This window comes from Anabrus simplex, chromosome 7 (assembly GCF_040414725.1).
Source record: "Anabrus simplex isolate iqAnaSimp1 chromosome 7, ASM4041472v1, whole genome shotgun sequence".
Lineage (NCBI taxonomy): Eukaryota > Metazoa > Arthropoda > Insecta > Orthoptera > Tettigoniidae > Anabrus > Anabrus simplex.
The window spans coordinates 220,066,993-220,090,048 of NC_090271.1; the positions used below are offsets into that span (position 1 = coordinate 220,066,993).

Consider the following 23,056-nt stretch of genomic DNA (forward strand, 5'->3'; position numbering starts at 1 on the left):
ATAATAATAATAATAATAATAATAATAATAATAATAATAATAATAATAATAATAATAATAATAGTTTAACGCACCACTAACTACATTTTTACCGTTTTCGGAGACACTGAGGTGCCGGAATTTCTTCTACATGCCAGTAAATCTACCGAGACAAGGCTGACGTATGTGATCACCCTCAAATACCACCAGACTGAGCCAGGATCGAATTTGCCACGTTGGGCTCAAAATACAAGCGCTCTACCGCCTGAGCTACTCAGGCCGGCGTGTATGAAATCTTAACCCTTTCTTACCGAAGATTTTTTCTAAAAGAGCCGTGCGGTTAGGGTCGCGCAGCTGTGAGCTTGCATCCTGGAGATAGTGGGTTCAAACCCCGCTCTCGGCAGCCCTCAATGTGATTTTCCGTGGTCCCATTTATAGGCCTTTTCTATCCCATCGTCGCCATAAGACCTATTTGTGACGTGAAGCAAAGTGTAACAAAATAAATAAAAAAGAACAAAGGTATAATACTTCTCCATTTAAAAAGTACATATTAATGAATATATTTATACTATTTTTTTAAAAAAAGATATGAGCATATCCCGTACAAAACTATGTCACAGGTAACGTTAGATAGGTACTTAAGGCAACAAATTCTCATTTACACGTTTTTAGAAATTATTTCGAGACGGACAGGCTTGGAGTATGAAGTAATAATGATAATATAAATGAGTCAAAATACGTGACACTAACATTACCAAAATACAAAATAATAATAATAATAATAATAATAATAATAATAATAATAATAATAATAATAATAATAATAATAGATCTGCTCAGTTTAAAGATACTTTGACTTAACTTTGCAAAATGAGGAAAAAAAGACAAACAAAATAGATTTTGGAGTGATTTTTATTCATAACTTTACAAATGTACGTAGTAAATTAATGAATTCGCATAAAAGCCTAATATGTAAACAGGAACGAATTATTAAATAAAAATGTGACATTCAGATGGCCGTTTCTTAATTTAAATAGTCAATTTTTAGCGAACATATATCAATATTTTCCATCTTATTGATCAAGTGAAAGATTTCGCTAAAATAACTGACGTTTTCACTTAACCAGGTGAGTTGTAAAAATATTTTAAAACAATCTTATTGGATAAAACATACTTTATAATTTAAAAATGAACGCTCTTATTTGCTCCTATAGTATTCGTTTTCAGAATCCCCCTCCCCGAAAAATCTTAATTCCCCCCCCCCCCGGAAAAAATACCGGGTACGACCTTGCTGTAGGCTACAAGTATAGAGCAACTGGTCTCTCCAATGTGCGATATATCTTTGATTTTAGATGGATAGGCGTTTCTCTATCACACACAACACCCGTAGCATCCCTGAATCCCACAAGCCACTAGTAAATAAAAATACAAATAAATGAAATCAGGATAGTTGCATGTCGGAAGTAACTTACTGGTAGAATTGGGTTTTTATTCCACTATGAATGTCACTGTATGTGTAAACTTGCAACATTGTTCTTTTCGATGGCCTGAAGCGAGTGTATTTTGCTCGTTCCATGTGAAGAGTGGTAGGAAGTAGGGAGTTGAGAAATGAGCGGCGCTGCCAGGAAAGCTTGTGCATTATTTTCCACTTAACTCGACAGAAACAGGAGCCGCGTTTGTCTCCTCAGGTAATACATTAAAAAATATATAGTCTCTATTTAGTTCCTTAAAATCTTCTGACGACGAAAGCAAGGTAAATGTTTTGAATTCACTATAATTGTTTTACACACTTCTAGTAGGCCCTACTATTATTTTCGCTTTTTTTAAAAAAATTATGGGGATGCTTTACTTTTACGTTTTAATATCTCTTTGACATTTAATGAGAGCATCCATCAAAGAATTTAAATGAAACACAATCACTTTTGTTATATTTTCTTTGAATCTTAGTAGCGTCGTGTTTTAAACAGATTATTATTAAATTGTTGCTAGCGTAATATTACTTTCTATTTAATGTGAGCCATTAGTTCCCTCTACAGATCAGATGTAGAGTGTCGGCCTCCAGATAGCCACAGTAGATAGCGCGTTCGAACCCGGCACAAGTGGAATTTTTTGAAGGGCATAAAAGAAGTCCTGCGTGCACTCCACGTCATACGATGTCAGCATGTAAAACACATTTTGTGTTCACCCAGAAAGAATAATTTAAAAAGTTACAGATAATAATAATAATAATAATAATAATAATAATAATAATAATAACCACACCCCACGGCACTTAACGCCCTTGAAAGGGCCTTGGCCTGCCCAGCGACCGCTGCTCAGCCCGAAGGCCTGAAGATTACGAGGGGTCGTGTGGTCAGCACGACGAATCCTCTCGGCCGTTATTCTGGGCTTTCGAGACCGGGGCCTCCATCTCACCGTCAGATAGCTCCTCAATTCTAACCACCTAGGCTGAGTGGACCTCGAACCAACCCTCAGGTCGAGAGAAAAATCCCCGTCCCGGCCGGGAATCGAACCCGGAGCCTCCGGACGAGAGACGGGCACGCTACCCCTACACCACGGGGCCGGCACAGATCGCTCAACAGCTTAGGCCAAACTACTCCAAGTAGCAGTAGTAGTAGTAGTAGTAGTAGTAGTAGTAGTAGTCAGGATTTAGTTTATATATTTATATAAGGAAATGAAAAATATTCACAAAATATATTTTTACGGAAATATTTGGCTGAAGTGAAGTTTTCTTTTTTACAATCGACTCAATATTTCCTTTAAAGATTCCTCAAATGAAAACTGCACCCTTGTCAAGGAAGGTATAATAAATAACGATTAGTCTTTGTTATATTTTGTTTAAAACTCAGTAGCGGCGCGTGAAAATCAGGAGACACACATCTACTATCAACCGACGAACGTTAACGGGACACATTACACAGCCAAAGTAAAGCCGTTGATGATGGTTATGCTAATTGCTTTACGTCGCACCGACACAGATAGGTCTTATGGCGACAATGGGATAGGAAAGGCCTACGAGTTGGAAGGAAGCGGCCGTGACCTTAATTAAGGTACAACCCCAGCATTTGCCTGGTGTGAAAATGGGAAACCACGGAAAACCATTTTCAGGGCTGCCGATAGTGGGATTCGAACCCGCTATCTCCCGGATGCAAGCTCTAACCGCACGGCCAACTCGCCCGGTGATGATGATTATGAAAACACTGAGCGAGTGGCTACGTGGTTTGCGTCACATAGCTGTCAACTTAGTCCGCCTCTGTGGTGTAGTGGTTAGTGTGATTAGCTGCCACCCCCGGAGGCCCGGGTTCGATTCCCGGCTCTGCCACGAAATTTGAAAAAGTGGTACGAGGGCTGGAACGGGGTCCACTCAGCCTCGGGAGGTCAACTGAGTAGAGGTGGGTTCGATTCCCACCTCAGCCATCCTGGAAGTGGTTTCCCGTGGTTTCCCAATTCTCCTCCAGGCAAATGCCGGGATGGTACCTAACTTAAGGCCACGGCCGCTCCCTTCCCTCTTCCTTGTCTATCCCTTCCAATCATCCCATCCCCCACCAAGGCCCCTGTTCAGCATAGGAGGTGAGGCCACCTGGGCGAGGTACTGGTCATCCTCCCCAGTTGTATCCCCCGACCCAATGTCTCACGCTCCAGGACAATGCCCTTGAGGTGGGATCCCTCGCTGAGTCCGAGGGAAAAGCCAACCCTGGAGGGTAAGCAGATAAAGAAAGAAAGAAAGCTGTCAACTTGTATTTGGGAGATAGTGGGTTCAAACTCCACTATCGGCAGTTCTAAGGATGGATTTCCACGGTTTGCTATCTTCACACCAGGTGTATGTGCGGACTGTACCTTGTTTTGGCTATGGTCGCTTTCTTCGCACTCCTAGTCATGTGCTATCCCATCGTCGCCATAAGACCTATATGCATCGGTGCGACGTAAAGCAATGACCTCGAAAATGTTGTGAGATGGACAGCAGGCAATGGTATGTTGATAAACGGGGTTAAAAGTCAGGTTGTGAGTTTCACAAATAGGAAAAGTCCTCTTAGTTTTAATTACTGCGTTGATGGGGTGAAAGTTCCTTTTGGGGATCATTGTAAGTATCTGGGTGTTAATATACGGAAAGATCTCCATTGGGGTAATCACATAAATGGGATTTTAAATAAAGGGTACAGATCTCTGCACATGGTTATGAGGGTGTTTAGGGGTTGTAGTAAGGATGTAAAGGAGAGGGCATATAAGTCTCTGGTAAGACACCAACTAGAGTATGGTTCCAGTTTATGGGACTCTCACCAGGATTACCTGATTCAAGAACTGGAAAAAATCCAAAGAAAAGCAGCTCGATTTGTTCTGGGTGATTTCCGAAAAAAGAGTAGCGTTACAAAAATGTTGCAAAGTTTGGGTTGGGAAGAATTGAGAGAAAGAAGAAGAGCTGCTCGACTAAGTGGTATGTTCCGAGCTGTCAGCGGAGAGATGGCGTGGAATGACATTAGTAGACGAATAAGTTTGAGTCGCGTTTATAAAAGTAGGAAAGATCACAATATGAAGATAAAGTTGGAATTCAAGAGGACAAACTGGGGCAAATATTCATTTATAGGAAGGGGAGTTAGGGATTGGAATAACTTACCAAGGGAGACGTTCAATAAATTTCCTATTTCTTTGAAATCATTTAGGAAAAGGCTAGGAAAGCAACAGATAGGGAATCTGCCACCTGGGCGACTGCCCTAAATGCAGATCAGTATTCATTCATTCATTCATTCATTCATTCATTCATTCATTCATAATAATAATAATAATAATAATAATAATAATAATAATAATAATAATAATAATAATAATAATAATGGCGTGTGGCATCAAGGTAGGATAGGTGCAGGTCTTTCGAATTGGCGCATATGGGCGTCCTGTCGCAATCTGTGAAGACTGGGCCCTATCTAGGATGAAATATAATGTTGAAGACGGCAGAAACATCTACTCCCCAAACCAGGAATTAAACAATGAATGTTAAGATCTCCCACCCGGGCGGGAATCGAACACAGGATCCTTTGGACCAAAATTATAACAAACTAATAAGAATGTAGTGTCTGTTCGTACACTTTTTTTTTTCCTGTCGAAATTTTGAGAGTGTTGATATCATACAACAGGGGGAGCTAGAAAGCGGATGCCCACACCCCACGGGTGTCTGAATTATTTCCGCGGACCCTAACTTTCCAGTAACATCTACGACAGATTTTTAAAAATGCCGAAAAATGTACGTTTTACAATTAATACACCAAATGTTTAAAATTTCGTATTATTCTGCGTTGTTTATTAAGTAGTTATAATTCTACAAGTTAGACCTAAACCTTCTGATACCCATGTGCGACCAGATGTGCCCATCATCTTCCCAGCCAGGAATCTTCTGTTCACCAGTAAGCATGTACTGGACGGAGTAAGTCGGCAGGCGACATTGCGTCGTTTGTGTACGGTTGTCTGCCGTGTCTCATTTGAGAGTTTTGTTTAACAAACGACGTACAGGGAGTTCGTTTCAGTACAAGCGGTGTATCCAGCAGCCAAGGTAATGACCACCAGACTTACCGTTCTGTAGCTACCTCCGCAGACTTACACGAGGGGAAGGTCCTAATTTCTAACTATGTAACCTGTTTTCTAAAATGTAAATTCGGGGATAGAAAGTGCGTTTCCCTCTCGAGTTCCCCTTCAACTTGGTTTGAGGTAATTACGACTTTGTAACTTTTATCTTTCCTGTAATGCATTAAATTAACTTTCATTCGAGTCACCTCAGTAGCTTGGGATTAGCCTCTGCATCATCGGGCCGAGAGCCCAATTAGGGTTATATGTAATGTTCTAGGAATGCAAGTGTACGCCTCCATTTTGTGTTCGGGCCATTAATTTAACCTATTCTTCTTTCCGCGAACGCCCAGTAGTTTGGGTAATAGATACCCCTGTGTAAAGGTAATTTCAATTGTGAATTGTGCCTAGAGAGGACAGAGATTGTAAGATTTTTGATGTAATGTTGCCTTGAATAGGCTGTAAAAAATTTGTTAATGTTGGAGAGCATGTAAGCTCTTTCCTAAGTTTACTGTAATATTGAGGGGTGCCTTTGGAAGGCCGTACTTGTAATCCTTGGAGCAAAGCACTCTTAAATTGGGATATTCCTGTCCGTGTCTAAACATTGAGATTTTGTAAATTTTGTAGCTCAAAACTTGTAAATCTGGGCCTGAAGCCCAAAATTGTTAAATTCCCTATTCTGGGGTTCTCTATTTTAATCCCCAAATTTGTCATTGTTTTTTCACTTTGTTTTTTTGAAAAGAAATATAACCTTTATTTCAAGTTTTAATTCAATTTTGATATCGTAGGTAGACCCATTCTACCCAGCACCTTCTTTCACCTCTGCGTTCCACAGATATACCGGAATAATAATAATAATAATAATATAGAATTCGTAACGAGTATTAAGAATGCTCCAAGATTTCTAAACACGACATACGACAGAATCAGAAGAGTGAATAAATTCAAGGGCCTAGGGGAAGTAATACAGCCAAACGAACTAGCGAACAAAAAATAGAGCTCAGAAATTGGAAATGGCTTATCAATTAACGAAAGACATTTAAAAAGTTTTTAAATCACTCTTCGGTTAATAAACAAATCCAACATTACAACACTGTAATAAAAACGGAATGCCTTTACGCAGCAGAAAAATTGGGAGTACTTGGAGGAAGAAATGAAGTTATGTATAGCCAAACTGAAAAATTATCAGATCACTTCAGGAAAAGAAGAATTTATTTTATGGTCACTTGGTCCGAGTGAACCCAGAAAGACTGACAAAAATAATATTTGACCAGTTTGACAAAAATCCTACAACGAAAATAAGCTGGTTCAAGCGAAGTGAAAAAGGATTTGGCAGAAATGAGGATTACGGAAGCAAAAAATTCCAGACAGGCTTACATTTCGCAATAGGATTAGAAAATTCGGGGTTATTAAGGAAAAAAACAGGAAGACTGAGAGAAGAAATTAGCACAGTGAAAGTGAAGAAGTACTGGAGAGACCGAAAATTAAGAAAAGAGACAAAAACGGGCGGAAATGACTTTACGTGGTCCACAGATACCCGAAATAGAAGACAGAAGCTGAATAATAATAATAATAATAATAATAATAATAATAATAATAATAATAATAATAATAATAATAATAATAATAATAATAATAATAATGTACAGGTGTATAAATGTCAATTCCTAAGAATGCTTGAAGCTTATACCTCGATGAATTCACGATCTCCCAACGTGACAGTGGAATAAATAACATTTTAAAAAAAGAAAGAGAGAAATGAGAAGGAAGCGGGGAGGGTTCCACTTGTCGATCCAAGCAACTTCTCTATCAATTCAGCCATCGATGAATAGTCTTCACGTTAATGACACTCCCTCTCTTTTCCCTCAACTCAATCATTAAAGCACACGTGCGACGCCAAGATCATATGAGAAAGATATATTCTACTTCAGATCATGTGTGCTTGAAGTCATTTTGTAGCAAAGCTTGACATGTTACAACGATTACTGTTCCGTGTTTTATAACACAACCAAATTAAACCAGGATAAACAAAGAAGGAGAGGATATTTTCCTGGTAAAGCTGGGACACTATCAACTCGTCTGTACATAAATATTTATCAGTGGCGGCTTCAAGCTTCAAAGTTACAAAAGGCCACAGTGGGTTTTGCTTCCTAAGGAAACTTTTAACTGTCATATGATAAATATTTGTGTGGCTGCATGTGAAGGGTAACCACACAGATAAACATTGGCTTGTGGAGATAACTTGTACAATTGAGGAGGAGGAGGATGATGATGTGCTAGACCTACACTAACCGTGCCATGCAGCCACGAGAGACTGCTCGATGGGTTCAAAGCTCTCACGAAATTTTAAATACAGCGGAACGTCGATTATCCGAACGTCAAATATCCGTGCGTATATTTTCTTCGTTAATATATTTTTTGTGTATTTTTCTTCAAAAAAAATAAACAAAGAAAAAATACGTACAGTATACAGTGAAAATATAGCGAACTTACTTCTCACACTATAGTTAGTTGAGAAGGGTACAAATATTGTACGTCCTTTAAAGATAAAACCGTACCTGCGATTTCCCCTTCCAAGGAATTCCCGTAAGCATATTCCTCGTCTAGAAAAATATATGATAAGAAAGGCCACCATCTACGCAGTTTAAAGGAAATAAAGAAGTCATTTTATAATATACATAAAACTCGACTCCGAGATGGTTAAGATAAAGAAAGAAAGAAAGAAAGAAAGAAAGAAAGAAAGAAAGAAATGCTCGACTTCTTCTGCTGAAGGGAATTCGAGATCTCACCGCAGGAGAACAGTGTTGTACCGTACGTTCAAAGAAAGAGCGATTACTTCACGAAATAAGGTACTATGTTATTTCTATCAAATACTGTATTTTGTATGTAAGATACTGCATTGTAATAGTAACAATATCCTAGGAAAATGTTCATAATGTATGGACTCGGCGTCTAAGTTCGGTTACTTCGGTTACCCAAGAAATGGAATATCCGAACTATACGGGGATTATCAATTACAGTGGAACCTCGATATATCGAATCACCTCGGGAGATAAATTTTATTTCGAGTTATCGAAATTTCGAGATACAGAGAACACCGTTTTAGAGCATGTATAGCCAAGACCGACTCCAATCTTCAGATCGTAATATTAAAAGAACATGGCGGCCGAAGTAGCCGGATTGCTGGTATTGGCTAACACAAAAATATCACGTACATACTATATAAACGGCGGTAATTTAATATGATAAATGTAACATCGTAGGGAAAATCACTTTTACACGTATGAAAACGCTTCGCCAACAAGAACGTACCACATATAATCAACTAGAATCATATATAGGCCTATTCTACTAGAAAAGAGACCAACAAACTGATTATTTAGACATTTCAATTCGTCAAATAGGTAACGTTTTCTCTTAGATTTCACTTCGCTGGATAGATGTAAATACATATAAAACTGTTAAAATGATATTTCTAACATCATTTTGAATATTTCAAAATAAATTAAGGTGCGAAATTCCTGGATTTATTCGCTCTCATGAGAACTGTGAAACATAACTTGTTGCCTTAGTTTTGAAGTGGTAGACAATTTCTTAAATTCACCACCCAATGAATGGGAAGTACACCCGAAATAATAATGTTATTGGCTTTACGTCCCACTAACTACATTTTTTACGGGTTTCGGAGACGTCGAAATGCCGAAATTTAGTCCTGCAGTAGTTCCTATTGACTAAACATTGACATTTTAACCACATGGACGAGCTTCAGTTCGGCGCAGTCTGCTTGATAACAGATAGCCACAGCATGAATCGGAAGTTGTTGCTAGTGTAAAACCCTACGTTACAAACCCAGCTAACTCCTCTAAGTCAATATTTCTTTTGTGTAACAGTATACAGATTGCTCCATCTGTCAAACCTATAAATTTTGTTATACTCCAAGATCCAGCCAAACATTTCCGCAGGCAAAGCACAGGTTATTGTAAAATACACTTGCATCTAAATCACTAGATACTTTGAAGCACATAGATACTGATGGAATAACACAATATCAATTATATTCTATCTAAGTTAATATTTGTCGAGGAACACGAATAGATTGGAAGTAGAGAACTGGCTTCTCTAACCTCAGACTTATCCTAAAAATGATGTATGCACGCTACGGTTTTGCCACGGACTTCAAAATAATCACGATGTATATTCCTAATCGATTTCTCTTCTAATGTTCTATTCCGTAAGAAGCTTAAGAATAGTTGTATGAGAGGCATTGCCATAGTTAGACTAAAAACTGGTCCACCTAGTGCACTCACGTTCTTTAATGGGTAAAAACACGATCAAAACAAGCACATTCTCACATTACTGCGTATAATTACAGATCCTATATATCAGGGGTGGCCACTACCGTTACTTCTGGGAGCCGCAAATTTAGGAGACAATTGGGAGCATGTTTAGAAAATGGTTTATAAAATGAAGACACGTTTTTCATTTTATAAAAAATGAAGGAACATTTATTTTCTACACTACACAGAACATTATTTTTCAGGTACACATCAAGGAATGAGATTTTACTTTTGAGAATTGCTTTTTCTGAGTGTTCATTTTTGTTGTTAGTTTTTTGAAATCTGCTGATAACTGGCAAGCGCAGTTCGCACAATTTCACTTAAATGTTCATCAGTTCGTTCAGATCGATATGTAGATTTAATGATCGTTGAGAACAGTGATTCACACACACATAAGTAGTCCCAAAGATTGAGATTAGTCTTTTGGCACACTGTTTTGTTAGTGTGTACTTTTCTTCTGGAACATTCTTACAAAATTATATGGTAGAAATGCCACTTCGTTTGAGTCCTTTTAATCCTTCGTCCTCTTGCAGTTCTTGTAGCTCCAACTCTACAGCTGCTGTATCCTTTGTTATTGGTGATGAAACAGGACTGCCATCGCTCACAACATCAACAGAAAAAGGATTTTCTAGGAATGATCTCAAATCATTAAATCTGCCATTGATTTCTTCAGCACAGCACACAACTGCCTATACGTGAACACGACTGGCTTCACCTCACGACACTGGCTCACTGACACACTCTCCCGCTCAAAGCACTATCAAATGGAAGGCGCCGGAACTATCTTCACCTCCCATGTCTTACCACTGACCTACAGCGCTAATAACGTTAAGCCGCACATCACTGCTACCGACTGACGACAGCCGCGAGATGTCGTTAGATTCCATTAATTATATCATTTAATTTAATTCTAAGGTTGGTGCCAAGAGCCGCACAAGACTGACTCAAGAGCCGCATGCGGCTCGCGAGCCTCGTTGTGGCCAGCCCTGCTATATATCCACTGACTCATATAAATACACTCGCACACTTATATTCTACAAAGAAACTAACATTTATCGTTAACTTTCATAAAATTACACCGACTACATACGATAACAACAAACCAAAACAAACCCACATTTCCAACAATTCCGGCTACTCGAATCGCCATCTTTGAAGGATCGAGTGTAGCATTAAGGTCTGAGGATTGGAGTCGGTCTTGGTACAGCACATAACTGAATAATATGTATCTACGGGCGTATACTGAATACATTAAATTAAGAGTAGGGCCTACTTAAACATATACAAATAAACTCTACTTTCCGGCATCACTTTAATTATAACACTTATTATAGTAACTTTTTGGAAGACAGGGTAGAGTACATACAAGAGTGAAACAAGAAAGACACCTCGGTTAACACTTTTGGAAAAAAATCTGTTAGTCTCTTCTGTTTCTTACTGTTAACTTTTCCTCCCTTCACGTTGAAACTTCTTGTCAATACCACGAAGCCGAGATTAGTAAATGGAGCTTGTCATCCGCGACTTCGGGGGTTGCTTTCGTACGTGACCGGTAATTAATTCACACCCGATTCACCGATTTTCCGATCACTAGAAGTTTTAGCTTTTCGGTTCCCGTCATATTAGCTCCCAGCATCACTGTAACCCTTTCTTTACCTGTTAACTCTTCCTCACAAACCACAAATGCAATACTGCACAGTTAATGTTGCACAAAATTCGAGTTATAGAGTATTCTTTGCTTCAAGAGAGGAAATGTTTCTTTCGAGAAATAATCGAATTTCGAGTGGACAAACGGCCGGGAAAACTGAGTTACTTCGAGATACTGAAAATACGAGTAATGAGGTTCGAGATATTGAGGTTCGACTGTAGTATGTGTAACAGAAAATCTGCTATACCAAAAATAACAATTACCGAGCTCGATAGCTGCAGTAGCTTAAGTGCGGCCAGTATCCAGTATTCGGGAGATAGTAGGTTCGAACCCCACTGTCGGCAGCCCTGAAGATGGTTTTGCGTGGTTTCCCATTTTCACACCAGGCAAATGCTGGGGCCGTACCTTAATTAAGACCACGGCCGCTTCCTTCCCACTCCCAGCCCTTCCCTGTCCCATCGTCGCCATAAGACCTATCTGTGTCAGTGCGACGTAAAGCAACTAGCAAAAAAATATATATATTTATTTTTTATAAACTGAATTTTGCAACTTTTGCAAAGAAATGCGTACCGGGTATGTTGACTACGGGGTTCAAGTAGACTAACTGTAAGTTTCCATTCGAAAAATGGTGGGTTTGAACCTCCCCGTCGACAGCCCTGCAGATGGTTTAGTTTCCCATTTTCACATCATGCAAGTACCGAGACTGTACTACCTTAATTAAGACTATGGCTGCTACTACCGTTATAGCCCTTCACATTTCGTGGCGTCACCGAAAATCTAAAAACGTTAGTCCGACGTCAATAATAAAGCAAAGAAATCTAAGCCAATACGAAAAAAAAAACTACTTAATTTATTTATGAAACCTTTACTTCATCAGAAACTCAGATTGCCCTAACTCCGTTTGAAGCTCTTCTGCCTAGCCGAGGCGGTAAAGGGGCGTTCGGATTACTCCCCGCCAGGAAGTCGAAAAATCATTAGAAACGAGCTTTCCACTCCTGAAGAGACGGATAGCCCCGAGTTTACTGAATGAATGAATACTGATCTGCATTTAGGGCAGTCGCCCAGGTGGCAGATTCCCTATCTGTTGCTTTCCTAGCCTTTTCCTAAATGATATCAAAGAAATTGAAAATTTATTGAACGTCTCCCTTGGTAAGTTATTCCAATCCCTAACTCTCCTTCCTATAAATGAATATTTGCCCCAGTTTGCCCTCTTGAATTCCAACTTTATCTTCATATTGTGATCTTTCCTACTTTTATAAACGCCAATCAAACTTATTCGTCTACTAATGTCATTCCACGCCATCTCTCCGCTGACAGCTCGGAACATACCACTTAGTCGAGCAGCTCTTCTTCTTTCTCTCAATTCTTCCCAACCCAAACTTTGCAACATTTTTGTAACGCTACTCTTTTTTCGGAAATCACCCAGAACAAATCGAGCTGGTTTTCTTTGGATTGTTTCCAGTTCTTGAATCAGGTAATACTGGTGAGGGTCCCATACACTGGAACCATACTCTAGTTGGTGTCTTACCAGAGACTTATATGCCCTCTCCTTTACATCCTTACTACAACCCCTAAACACCCTCATAACCATGTGCAGAGATCTGTACCCTCTATTTACAATCCCATTTATGTGATTACCCCAATGAAGATCTTTCCTTATAATAACACCCAGATACCTATAATGATACCCAAAAGGAACTTTCACCCCATCAACGCAGTAATTAAAACTGAGAGGACTTTTCCTATCTGTGAAACTCACAACCTGACTTTTAACCCCGTTTATCATCATACCATTGCCTGGTGTCCATCTCACAACATTTTTGGAGGTCACGTTGCAGTTGCTCACAATCTTGTAACTTATTTATCACTCTATAGAGAATAACATCATCCGCAAAAAGCCTTACCTCCGATTCCACACCTTTACATATATCATTTATATATATAAGAAAACATAAAGGTCCGATAACACTGCCTTGAGGAATTCCCCTCTTAATTATTACAGGGTCAGATAAATCTTCATCATCATCATCATCATCTGTTTACCCTCCAGGTTCGGTTTTTCCCTCGGACTCAGCGAGGGATCCCACCTCTACCGCCTCAAGGGCAGTGTCCTGGAGCTTCAGACTCTTGGTCGGGGGATACAACTGGGGAGAATGACCAGTACCTCGCCCAGGCGGCCTCACGTGCTATGCTGAACAGGGGCCTTGGTGGGGGATGGGGAAGATTGGAAGGGATAGACAAGGAAGAGGGAAGGAAGCGGCCGTGGCCTTAAGTTAGGTACCATCCCGGCATTTGCCTGGAGGAGAAGTGGGAAACCACGGAAAACCACTTCCAGGATGGCTGAGGTGGGAATCGAACCCACCTCTACTCAGTTGACCTCCCGAGGCTGAGTGGACCCCGTTCCAGCCCTCGTACCACTTTTCAAATTTCGTGGCAGAGCCGGGAATCGAACCCGGACCTCCGGGGGTGGCAGCTAATCACGCTAACCACTACAAGGAGTATTTTTACGTGCCAGTAAATCTACCGACACGAGGCTGACGTATTTAAACATCTTCAAAATTATAATAGCAGTCAGGCTTGTCCGGTTCAGTGACTGACTTTCCGTTCAGAAGATACCGGGTTCGATTCCCGGCCGAGTTCAGGATTATAATTGTGTCTGGTTAATTCCTCTGGCTCGAGGGCTGGGTGATTGTGTTCATATTAATTTTCTCCACCTACATAAAACACACCTCACAACCAATCATTACAGAAACGCGCAATGGCATCAGGAAGGGCAGCTGGCCGTAAAATTAGACCAAATCCACATCAAGTGCCGGCTTCAATACATTGAAAAAATGATGATATGGTCTCAGGTGTCGTGTGCAAGCATTTTCATTTGGTGCCATTTAGACTGACTGCCTGTCAATTTCGACGTTCCATGTCTTTCTACCAAATGACAGGGAAACGGATCTCCATTGGGCGATCTATAGCTGAGTCTTGAATAATTTTGTCGGATAAACATGAAGTACAGTATGTCTCCAGAAATCTGTTACTTGCCTTCATGGAGGCTCGAATGGACTTCAGTCTGTCCTTTAAAAACTGCACCGGATTTGAGTCCGCGATCTTAGGACACGGAGGCCATCACACTGCCACTAATTCACAAAACTTTTTTTTTTTTTTTTTGCTAGGGGCTTTACGTCGCACCGACACAGATAGGTCTTATGGCGACGATGGGATAGGAAAGGTCTAGGAGTTGGAAGGAAGCGGCCGTGGCCTTAATTAAGGTACAGCCCCAGCATTTGCCTGGTGTGAAAATGGGAAACCACGGAAAACCATTTTCAGGGCTATCGATAGTGGGATTCGAACCTACTATCTCCCGGATGCAAGCTCACAGCCGCGCGCCTCTACGCGCACGGCCAACTCGCCCGGTAATTCACAAAACTAACTCCGTAGACTTGTACCAATGGAAGTCCAGAAACACAGAGATGAAGATAAAGTAATGGGAATTACGCCATCAGATTTCCTGAACATAAATAATCCTCTATTACATTCGTATTATGTCAGTCACCTCGAATTACTGAAGCAGAAGCTATTGAACTCTGCTAGCACAGAGGTTCGAGGGCGAGGTCAGACAGGATCTTCCTTTAAGCCGTAGATACATAAATGTGAGCCGAGCCTCCACGGCCCTATCTAAATCCCCCAGGCTTTCCATTATCAGACAACAGGCACCAGTGTTCTTCTCCCTCTCTTTTTCGATATCTTAAAGCTTTGGAAGGTAAAAATATTGGAAATGTGCCACTGCGAGCCAGAACAGAAATATAGGTGCTATTGGTACATTTTCTGAGCTAAGGAACTACCTGGTAATCTCCACTCGTGTAGTGTTTCTAAAAGTAAACATGCAATCAAGCTAACTATTATTTTGCGTTATGGTACTTTTTGGTAAAAAAATTCCACCTCTACAATACAATTCTTTTTATTCTTTTCAAAGTAACAATATCTTAGCCGGGCTGAGTGGCTCAGACGGTTAAGGCGCTGGCCTTCTAACCCCAACTTGGCAGGTTCGATCCTGGCTCAGTCCGGTGGTATTTGAAGGTGCTCAAATACGACAGCCCCGTGTCGGTATATTTACTGGCACGTAAACTAACTCCTGCGGGACTAAATTCCGGCACCTCGGCGTCTCCGAAGACCTTAAAAAGTAGTTAGTGGGACGTAAAGCAAATAACATTCGAACAATATCTTAATAAAATGGGACATGCTCCGTTCAGCCGTATTCATTCAGCTCGAGCTCGTTTCTCAACTGTGTGTTCCTTACTTTCAGACTCCTTACATCTTGTAAAAACTAGCCCGATAACCGGCCTGTATACTTTTTTTTAAATGAAAATTAAGTCCTACTGCTTCATATTTTTCGTATAGAATCAGACTTCTGTCAAAAAAAGGAACTTGAACTTTCCTCAATACCAATACTTGAAGATTTTAATCACTATTAGGTTGTAGCATTTCTACAATCTAACATTGCAGTATATTTGTAGGCCTAAGTTTTCCACAAATGAAGTTGCATGAAAAATGACATTTTACGACTACTTCTTCATATTTTCAATTCTAATCGCATGCAAAACAAGTTGACAACCGTTAATGTCTTTTAATCGGCATTGGACAGAACGCTCATTAGAACCATCCAGTGTTTTGACGTGTTTTTTAATGTATCCGTGATCTATTTTTGAATATTTTGTCTTTTTAACTATGACAGAATATGTCCTCGTGGGGACGAAACATTAAGATACTGTTATTCTGAAAAGAATAAAAAGAATTGTTGTAAAGGTGGAAATTTTACCATAAGTACCATAACGCTGTTAAGGTAACAATACGGACTTAATTATGAAATGCATTTCTTGTGATAACTATTGTAAGTTTCACGAAATAAGAACCATACCACTACGAACTGTTAGGAAAATTTTTCCAACTGTTGCCACCTTTACTATTTCTCTGCCTGTCTCTTTCTCGCAAATGGCTCCTTATGCGCACTACAACAATAACTGAAGGCCTTTGTCACTGTCCACAGAGGTAGAAGGCAGAAAATTGACAACGTTGATTTTGGGGGATCAGGTTGTGGCGCGCCCGTCAAATTTATGGCTTTTTGTCAGGCAGAATTTTCTAGTCCTGAAAGGAAGAATAGTTTGTGGGGGCTGACATCACACTATTTTTTTCTCGTACCGTAATCAATTAAGACCTAGTAAACATTTCATTTATTTTTGCTAGTGGTTTAACCTCGCTGCCCGGCTACTTACTGAATGGTCAGCGTACTGGCCTTCAGTTCAGAGAGCCCCGGGTTCGATTCCAGGCCGGGCCAACAATTTTAAGTGCGTATGATTAAATCACCTGGCTGGGGATTGGGTGTTTGTGTTCGACTTAACACACTTCTCTTCATCTAATCACACTAATAACCAACACAGAAACACCCAATAGTGAATACATCACTCAGTACAGATTTGGCGTCAGGAAGGACATCGGGTCGTAAAACTGGGACAAATACACAAGTGCCTACCCCAATAAATTGGAAGAACAGTCGGGAATAATAAGAATAAGTCGTTTAACATCACATTAACACACAAAACGTTTTGGCGACGGCAAACCAAACAACCATGGCGCAACAGCCCCGAAGGGCCTTGGCCAACCAGGCGACCGCTGTTCACCCCGAAGACCTGCAGATTATGAGGTGTCGTTTGGTTGGCACGACGAATCCTCTCGGCCGTTATTTTTGGCTTTCTAGACCGATGCCGCTATCTCACCGTCATATAGCTCCTCAACTGTAATCACGTAGGCAGAGTGAATTTCAAACCAGGCGTCAGATACAGGTAAAAATTTCCTGACCTGGCCGGGAATTGGACCAGGGGCCTCCGGGTAAAAGGCAGACACACTATTCCAACACCACGGGCCCGGCATGTTGACGACGCAAGAATGAGAAAGAAAAAGACTAAAAACTTCTATGATCGGTGAGTTTATTTTCATCTTTAAGCTATCAGCTTCTGTTCTGATTCTGTATAATTTTTAAAAATACTTATACGACGTACCAGCCCGCCGGTTGCTCATGATCAATATGGTCTGAGACCCTGAGCCGGTTAGAATCCCGTTGGTCGAAGACTTTTTACCACAAGAATGTTGACCGGCAAGCTAGGAGAGGTGGTGGTATGCAATTTCCAATCACTAGATTGCGTGCCAAAAGACTGGATTTAATTCCGAACCTCCCCGCAGTGTTCGCATGGAGAGAGGACATGACGCTGTTGATGGTGAATCCCTATCTCGGATGAAGAAGTTAATCCTTGAGCAGATCTACTGGTGCTATTCAACCAGAGTAGGCTATGTGCCTGCACTGGGTATCACTCTCCCTCTTCCAACTATTATATATCACGTAATTCACTTCATATCATTACTGCAACTCCACTGCATTATGTAATTATTTTACATTTCTGTGCCCCTAAGCACAATTTTGACATGCCTCCTCCCACAACAAAAAAGGAAAAAAAGAACAATAGTCCAAGAATTTGAAATAGCTACAGAATATGGTTCTAATGAGCGTTCTGTCCAATGCCGATTAAAAGACATTAACCGTTGTCAACTTGCTATGCATGCGATTAGAGTTGAAAATATGAAGAAGTAGTCGTAAAATGTCATTTTTCATGCAACTTCATTTGTGGAAAACTTAGGCCTACAAATATACTGCAATGTTAGATTGTAGAAATGCTACAACCTAATAGTGATTAAAATCTTGAAGTATTGGTCTTGAGGAAAGTTGACGTCTGGAAGGGCAACATGTCGAAAAACTCGGTACGAAGATTCGTCTCACTTTATACTCGACCCCATATAGAAATCAGCTTCGAAACTTAGGGAGACCAGGATATGGTGATGGGTTTCTATCAGCCTGGTCAACTGAAAATACTATTTTCAACTAACCTGGAAGAGTTCTCAAGAGGCTCTGAGTCTTCGAAGTACCATTCCATGAAGTCAGCATCCTTGTACACACAATCAAATCGGGCAGAGTCACCACGACGAACTAGAAGATTCTTAGGGGGCAGCACGATCATCGCAGCGTTGGGATCTGTCAAAACAAAATATAACCTCAAAGATCACGTTGGACAATTGAAAAGAAATCACAGAAATAGGCTTTAAAGTTAACATGCAAAACACACTGACATGTAAAATGATAAGCAGATTTGTCTTTTGTATCTGTCCCTGGGCACAGCCTAAAACAAAATGTAGCTACCACCGAAGTTTCAGTCCCATATATAGCTGTGACAGTATGGTAGCTGCTAAAGTATGGATGTACCGGGCGAGTTAGCCGTGGGGTTAGGAGCGCGCAGCTGTGAGTTTGCAACCGGGAGATAGTGGGTTCGAACCTCCACTGTCGGTAGCTCTGAGGACGGTTTTCCGTGGTTTCCCATTTTCACACCAAGCAAATGGTGGGGCTGTATCTTAATGAACGCCACGGCCACTTCCTTCCCATTCCTATGCCTTTCCTATCACATCGTCGCCATGAGACCTATCTGTGTCGGTGCGACGTAAAGCAAATAGTAATATATATATATATATATGGGTGTTGCTTAAGCTGAGGATATTTAAGCAGTATAGATAGGTATTATCAAAATTTTAAAAGTTGTATTAACTTAATAATAATAATAATAATAATAATAATAATAATAATAATAATAATAATAATAATAATAATAATAATAATAATAGGGGTGGATGTTGTTGACCTAAAAAACGCTGATAATCAATAAAATGCCCTGTTGTTTCTAATTCCTCCTCGTTTCCATTTGTACTTGGCTCGCGGGGGTGAATGACTGGCCGTAGGGGCGGGGGCGAAGGCTGGTGCGTTCCTTGTGCTCGACACAAGTTAAGAAATACTTTATGCTAATTATCAGAGTTCTGTATTGTGTTCCGGGACATAGCTTGAAAACATAAAACTTACAGGTATAAATCCTTTCCTTGCGCTTTCTTAGTAATAAACAACTGCTGTCAGTTTGCTTGGTCAATAAAGATATTTAGCAAATTTAACCATACGTAAGAAAAAAAAAATGTTGTCACTTGAGGACTTTTATCAGTATGATAATAAAGAATACGTGTATAAATTTAAAAAATTAAAATGATCTAAACATTTTACACATTATTCAAAATGCTATATATTGACCTAAAACCTTCTACGAAGTTGAAATAATGACCGATCTTCCCAAATCAGAAAAATTGCTAAATAATGCAAAATAAAAACGTGTTATTATTGTTTCTTATATCGCAGAATGAATTTCTATACTACTGAGCAACGTCCTGATGCAAAGGGAAAAACGATGACATTTAAACAACATCCGCCTCATTATTATTATTATTATTATTATTATTATTATTATTATTATTATTATTATTATTATTATTATTATTATTATTGGGTGCGTGATAAGTTCAGCTGCTCAGGTGCTGGTTTCGCACGCGGAAGGATGAAGTTCGAATCCCGGTAGATCCAGGGTCGAATTTTCACCTCAAGAATAACGAGGCGTCAAGAAGGACATCTGGTCTTAAATCCCCGGCTCCAGCGACCCCAGAAATAATTGGGACAAGCCGAACAAAGTTTACTATTATTATTATCATCATACCCCTTTTCCCATAAACCGGCGGGGTCAAGGGTGCAAACAATCATATACACATGGACTTCGCGTTGTTTTACCTCCCGGATGCCCTTCCTCATGCCAAAACTTATGGACATGTATTTACGGTTCATGTTTGTGGGTTACTGTAGTCACGTCCTAGTTCGTGAACCATGGGCAACGGCTGAGTGGCCTAGTAAGTGGTCCTGAGAGTCGGGATACCAGTTGCTATGGAATGGGAGTGGGCATCTCGGACATATTCTGAGTCGTGGCCCTCCTTGTGCTCAGGCGGCTAGGACTATACAATTCACCGGTGGTCCATAACCCGTTAGAGGAGAGATCCTCACTTGGACTATGTGCAAGTAGGGTAGCATCCTGCTTCATGAATTTACCGAGCTCAGAACACGTTAAGCAAGCCTCGGACCTATGGGAGTAATGGAGACCCACTCCCATTTGACAGGAGAGGAACTTCTTGGAAACAACTTGGCGAACGAAATGGAATTCGATGGGGAGCTATCAATATTAATGGGGCTTATGGAAGAAAGTAGAACTGACTGAGTCAGCAAAGAGGATGCATCTGGATGTGCTAGGAGTAAGTGATATTCGGGTAAGGGGAGATAATGAGGAAGAGATAGGAGATTATAAAGTGTACTAGACGGGTGTTAGGAAGGGAAGGGCAGAGTCTGGGGTAGGGCTCTTTATCAGGAATACCATTGCACGCAACATAGTTTCTGTTAGGCACGTAAATGAGCGAATGATGTGGGTAGATTTGTCAGTTGGAGGAATTAGGACAAGAATTGTGACCGTGTATTCACCATGTGAGGGTGCAGATGAGGATGAAGTTGACAAGTTTTATGAAGCATTGAGTGACATCGTGGTCAGGGTCAACAGCAAGGATAGAATAGTGCTAATGGGCGATTTCAATGCGAGAGTTGGGAATAGAACTGAAGGATACGAAAGGGTGATTGGTAAATGTGGGGAAGATATGGAAGCTAATGGGAATGGGAAGCGTTTGCTGGACTTCTGTGCTAGTATGGATTTAGCTGTTACGAATACATTCTTCAAGCATAAGGCTATTCACCGCTACACATGGGAGGCTAGGGGTACCAGATCCATAATAGACTATATCTTAACAGATTTTGAATTCAGGAAATCTGTTAGGAATGTACGAGTTTTTCGCGGATTTTTCGATGATACAGACCACTATCTGATCTGTAGTGAACTAAGTATCTCTAGGCCTAGGGTAGAGAAAGTGAAATCTATCTGCAAACGAATAAGGGTAGAAAATCTCCAGGACGAGGAAATTAGACAGAAGTACATGAATATGATTAGTGAAAAGTTTCGAACAGTAGACAGTAAGCAGGTTCAGGATATAGAAAGTGAATGGGTGGCATACAGGGATGCTGTAGTAGAAACAGCAAGGGAATGCCTAGGAACAACTGTGTGTAAAGATGGGAAAAGGTGAACATCTTGGTGGAATGATGAAGTGAGAGCAGCCTGTAAACGTAAAAATAAGGCTTATCAGAAATGGCTCCAAACAAGGGCCGAGGCAGACAGGGATTTGTACGTAGATGAAAGAAACAGCGAAACAAATAGTTGCTGAATCCAAAAAGAAGTCATGGGAAGATTTTGGTAATAACCTGGAAAGGCTAGGTCAAGCAGCAGGGAAATCTTTCTGGACAGTAATAAAGAATCTTAGGAAGGGAGGGAAAAAGGAAATGAACAGTGTTTTGAGTAATTCAGGTGAACTCATAATAGATCCCAGGGAATCACTGGAGAGGTGGAGGGAATATTTTGAACATCTTCTCAATGCAAAAGGAAATCATCCTGTTGGTGTTGCAAACAGCCAAGCTCATGGGGAGGAGGAAAATGATGTTGGTGAAATTATGCTTGAGGAAGTGGAAAGGATAGTAGATAAACTCCATTGTCATAAGGCAGCAGGAATAGATGAAATTAGACCTGAAATGGTGAAGTATAGTGGGAAGGCAGGGATGAAATAGCTTCATAGAGTAGTAAAATTAGCGTGGAGTGTTGGTAAGGTACCTTCAGATTGGACAAAAGCAGTAATTGCACCTATCTATAAGCAAGGGAACAGGAAGGATTGCAACAACTATCGAGGTATCTCATTGATTAGTATACCAGGCAAAGTATTCACTGGCATCTTGGAAGAGAGTGTGCGATCAGTTGTTGAGAGGAAGTTGGATGAAAACCAGTGTGGTTTCAGACCACAGAGAGGCTGTCAGGATCAGATTTTCAGTTTGCGGCAGGTAATTGAAAAATGCTACGAGAGGAATAGGCAGTTGTGTTTATGTTTCGTAGATCTAGAGAAAGCATATGACAGGGTACCGTCGTAGTTTACGTGGATCATCTGCTGAAAGGTATAAAATGGCAGGGAGGGATTCAGTTAGGTGGAAATGTAGTAAGCAGTTTGGCCTATGCTGACGACTTGGTCTTAATGGCAGACTGTGCCGAAAGCCTGCAGTCTAATATCTTGGAACTTGAAAATAGGTGCAAGGAGTATGGTATGAAAATGAGTCTTTCGAAGACTAAATTGATGTCAGTAGGTAAGAAATTCAATAGAATTGAATGTCAGATTGGTGATACAAAGCTAGAACAGGTCGATAATTTCAAGTATTTAGGTTGTGTGTTCTCCCAGGATGGTAATATAGTAAGTGAGATTGAATCAAGGTGTAGTAAAGCTAATGCAGTGAGCTCGCAGTTGCGATCAGCAGTATTCTGTAAGAAGGAAGTCAGCTCCCAGACGAAACTATCTTTACATCGGTCTGTTTTCAGACCAACTTTGCTTTACGGGAGCGAAAGCTGGGTGGACTCAGGATATCTTATTAATAAGTTAGAAGTAACAGACATGAAAGTAGCAAGAATGATTGCTGGTACAAACAGGTGGGAACAATGGCAGGAGGGTACTCGGA

The 23,056-nt window shown here is 40.4% G+C and overlaps 1 protein-coding gene across 1 annotated transcript in view; it reads right to left on the minus strand.

The window, feature by feature from the left end:
* Positions 1 to 23,056, minus strand: part of otk (off-track) — a 426,112-nt gene that overhangs the window by 61,177 nt on the left and 341,879 nt on the right. Inside the window, exon 5 of the mRNA XM_068228745.1 lies at positions 18,442 to 18,586. Coding sequence (XP_068084846.1) covers positions 18,442 to 18,586 — 145 coding nt within the window. The remainder of the gene's footprint in view (positions 1 to 18,441; positions 18,587 to 23,056) is intronic.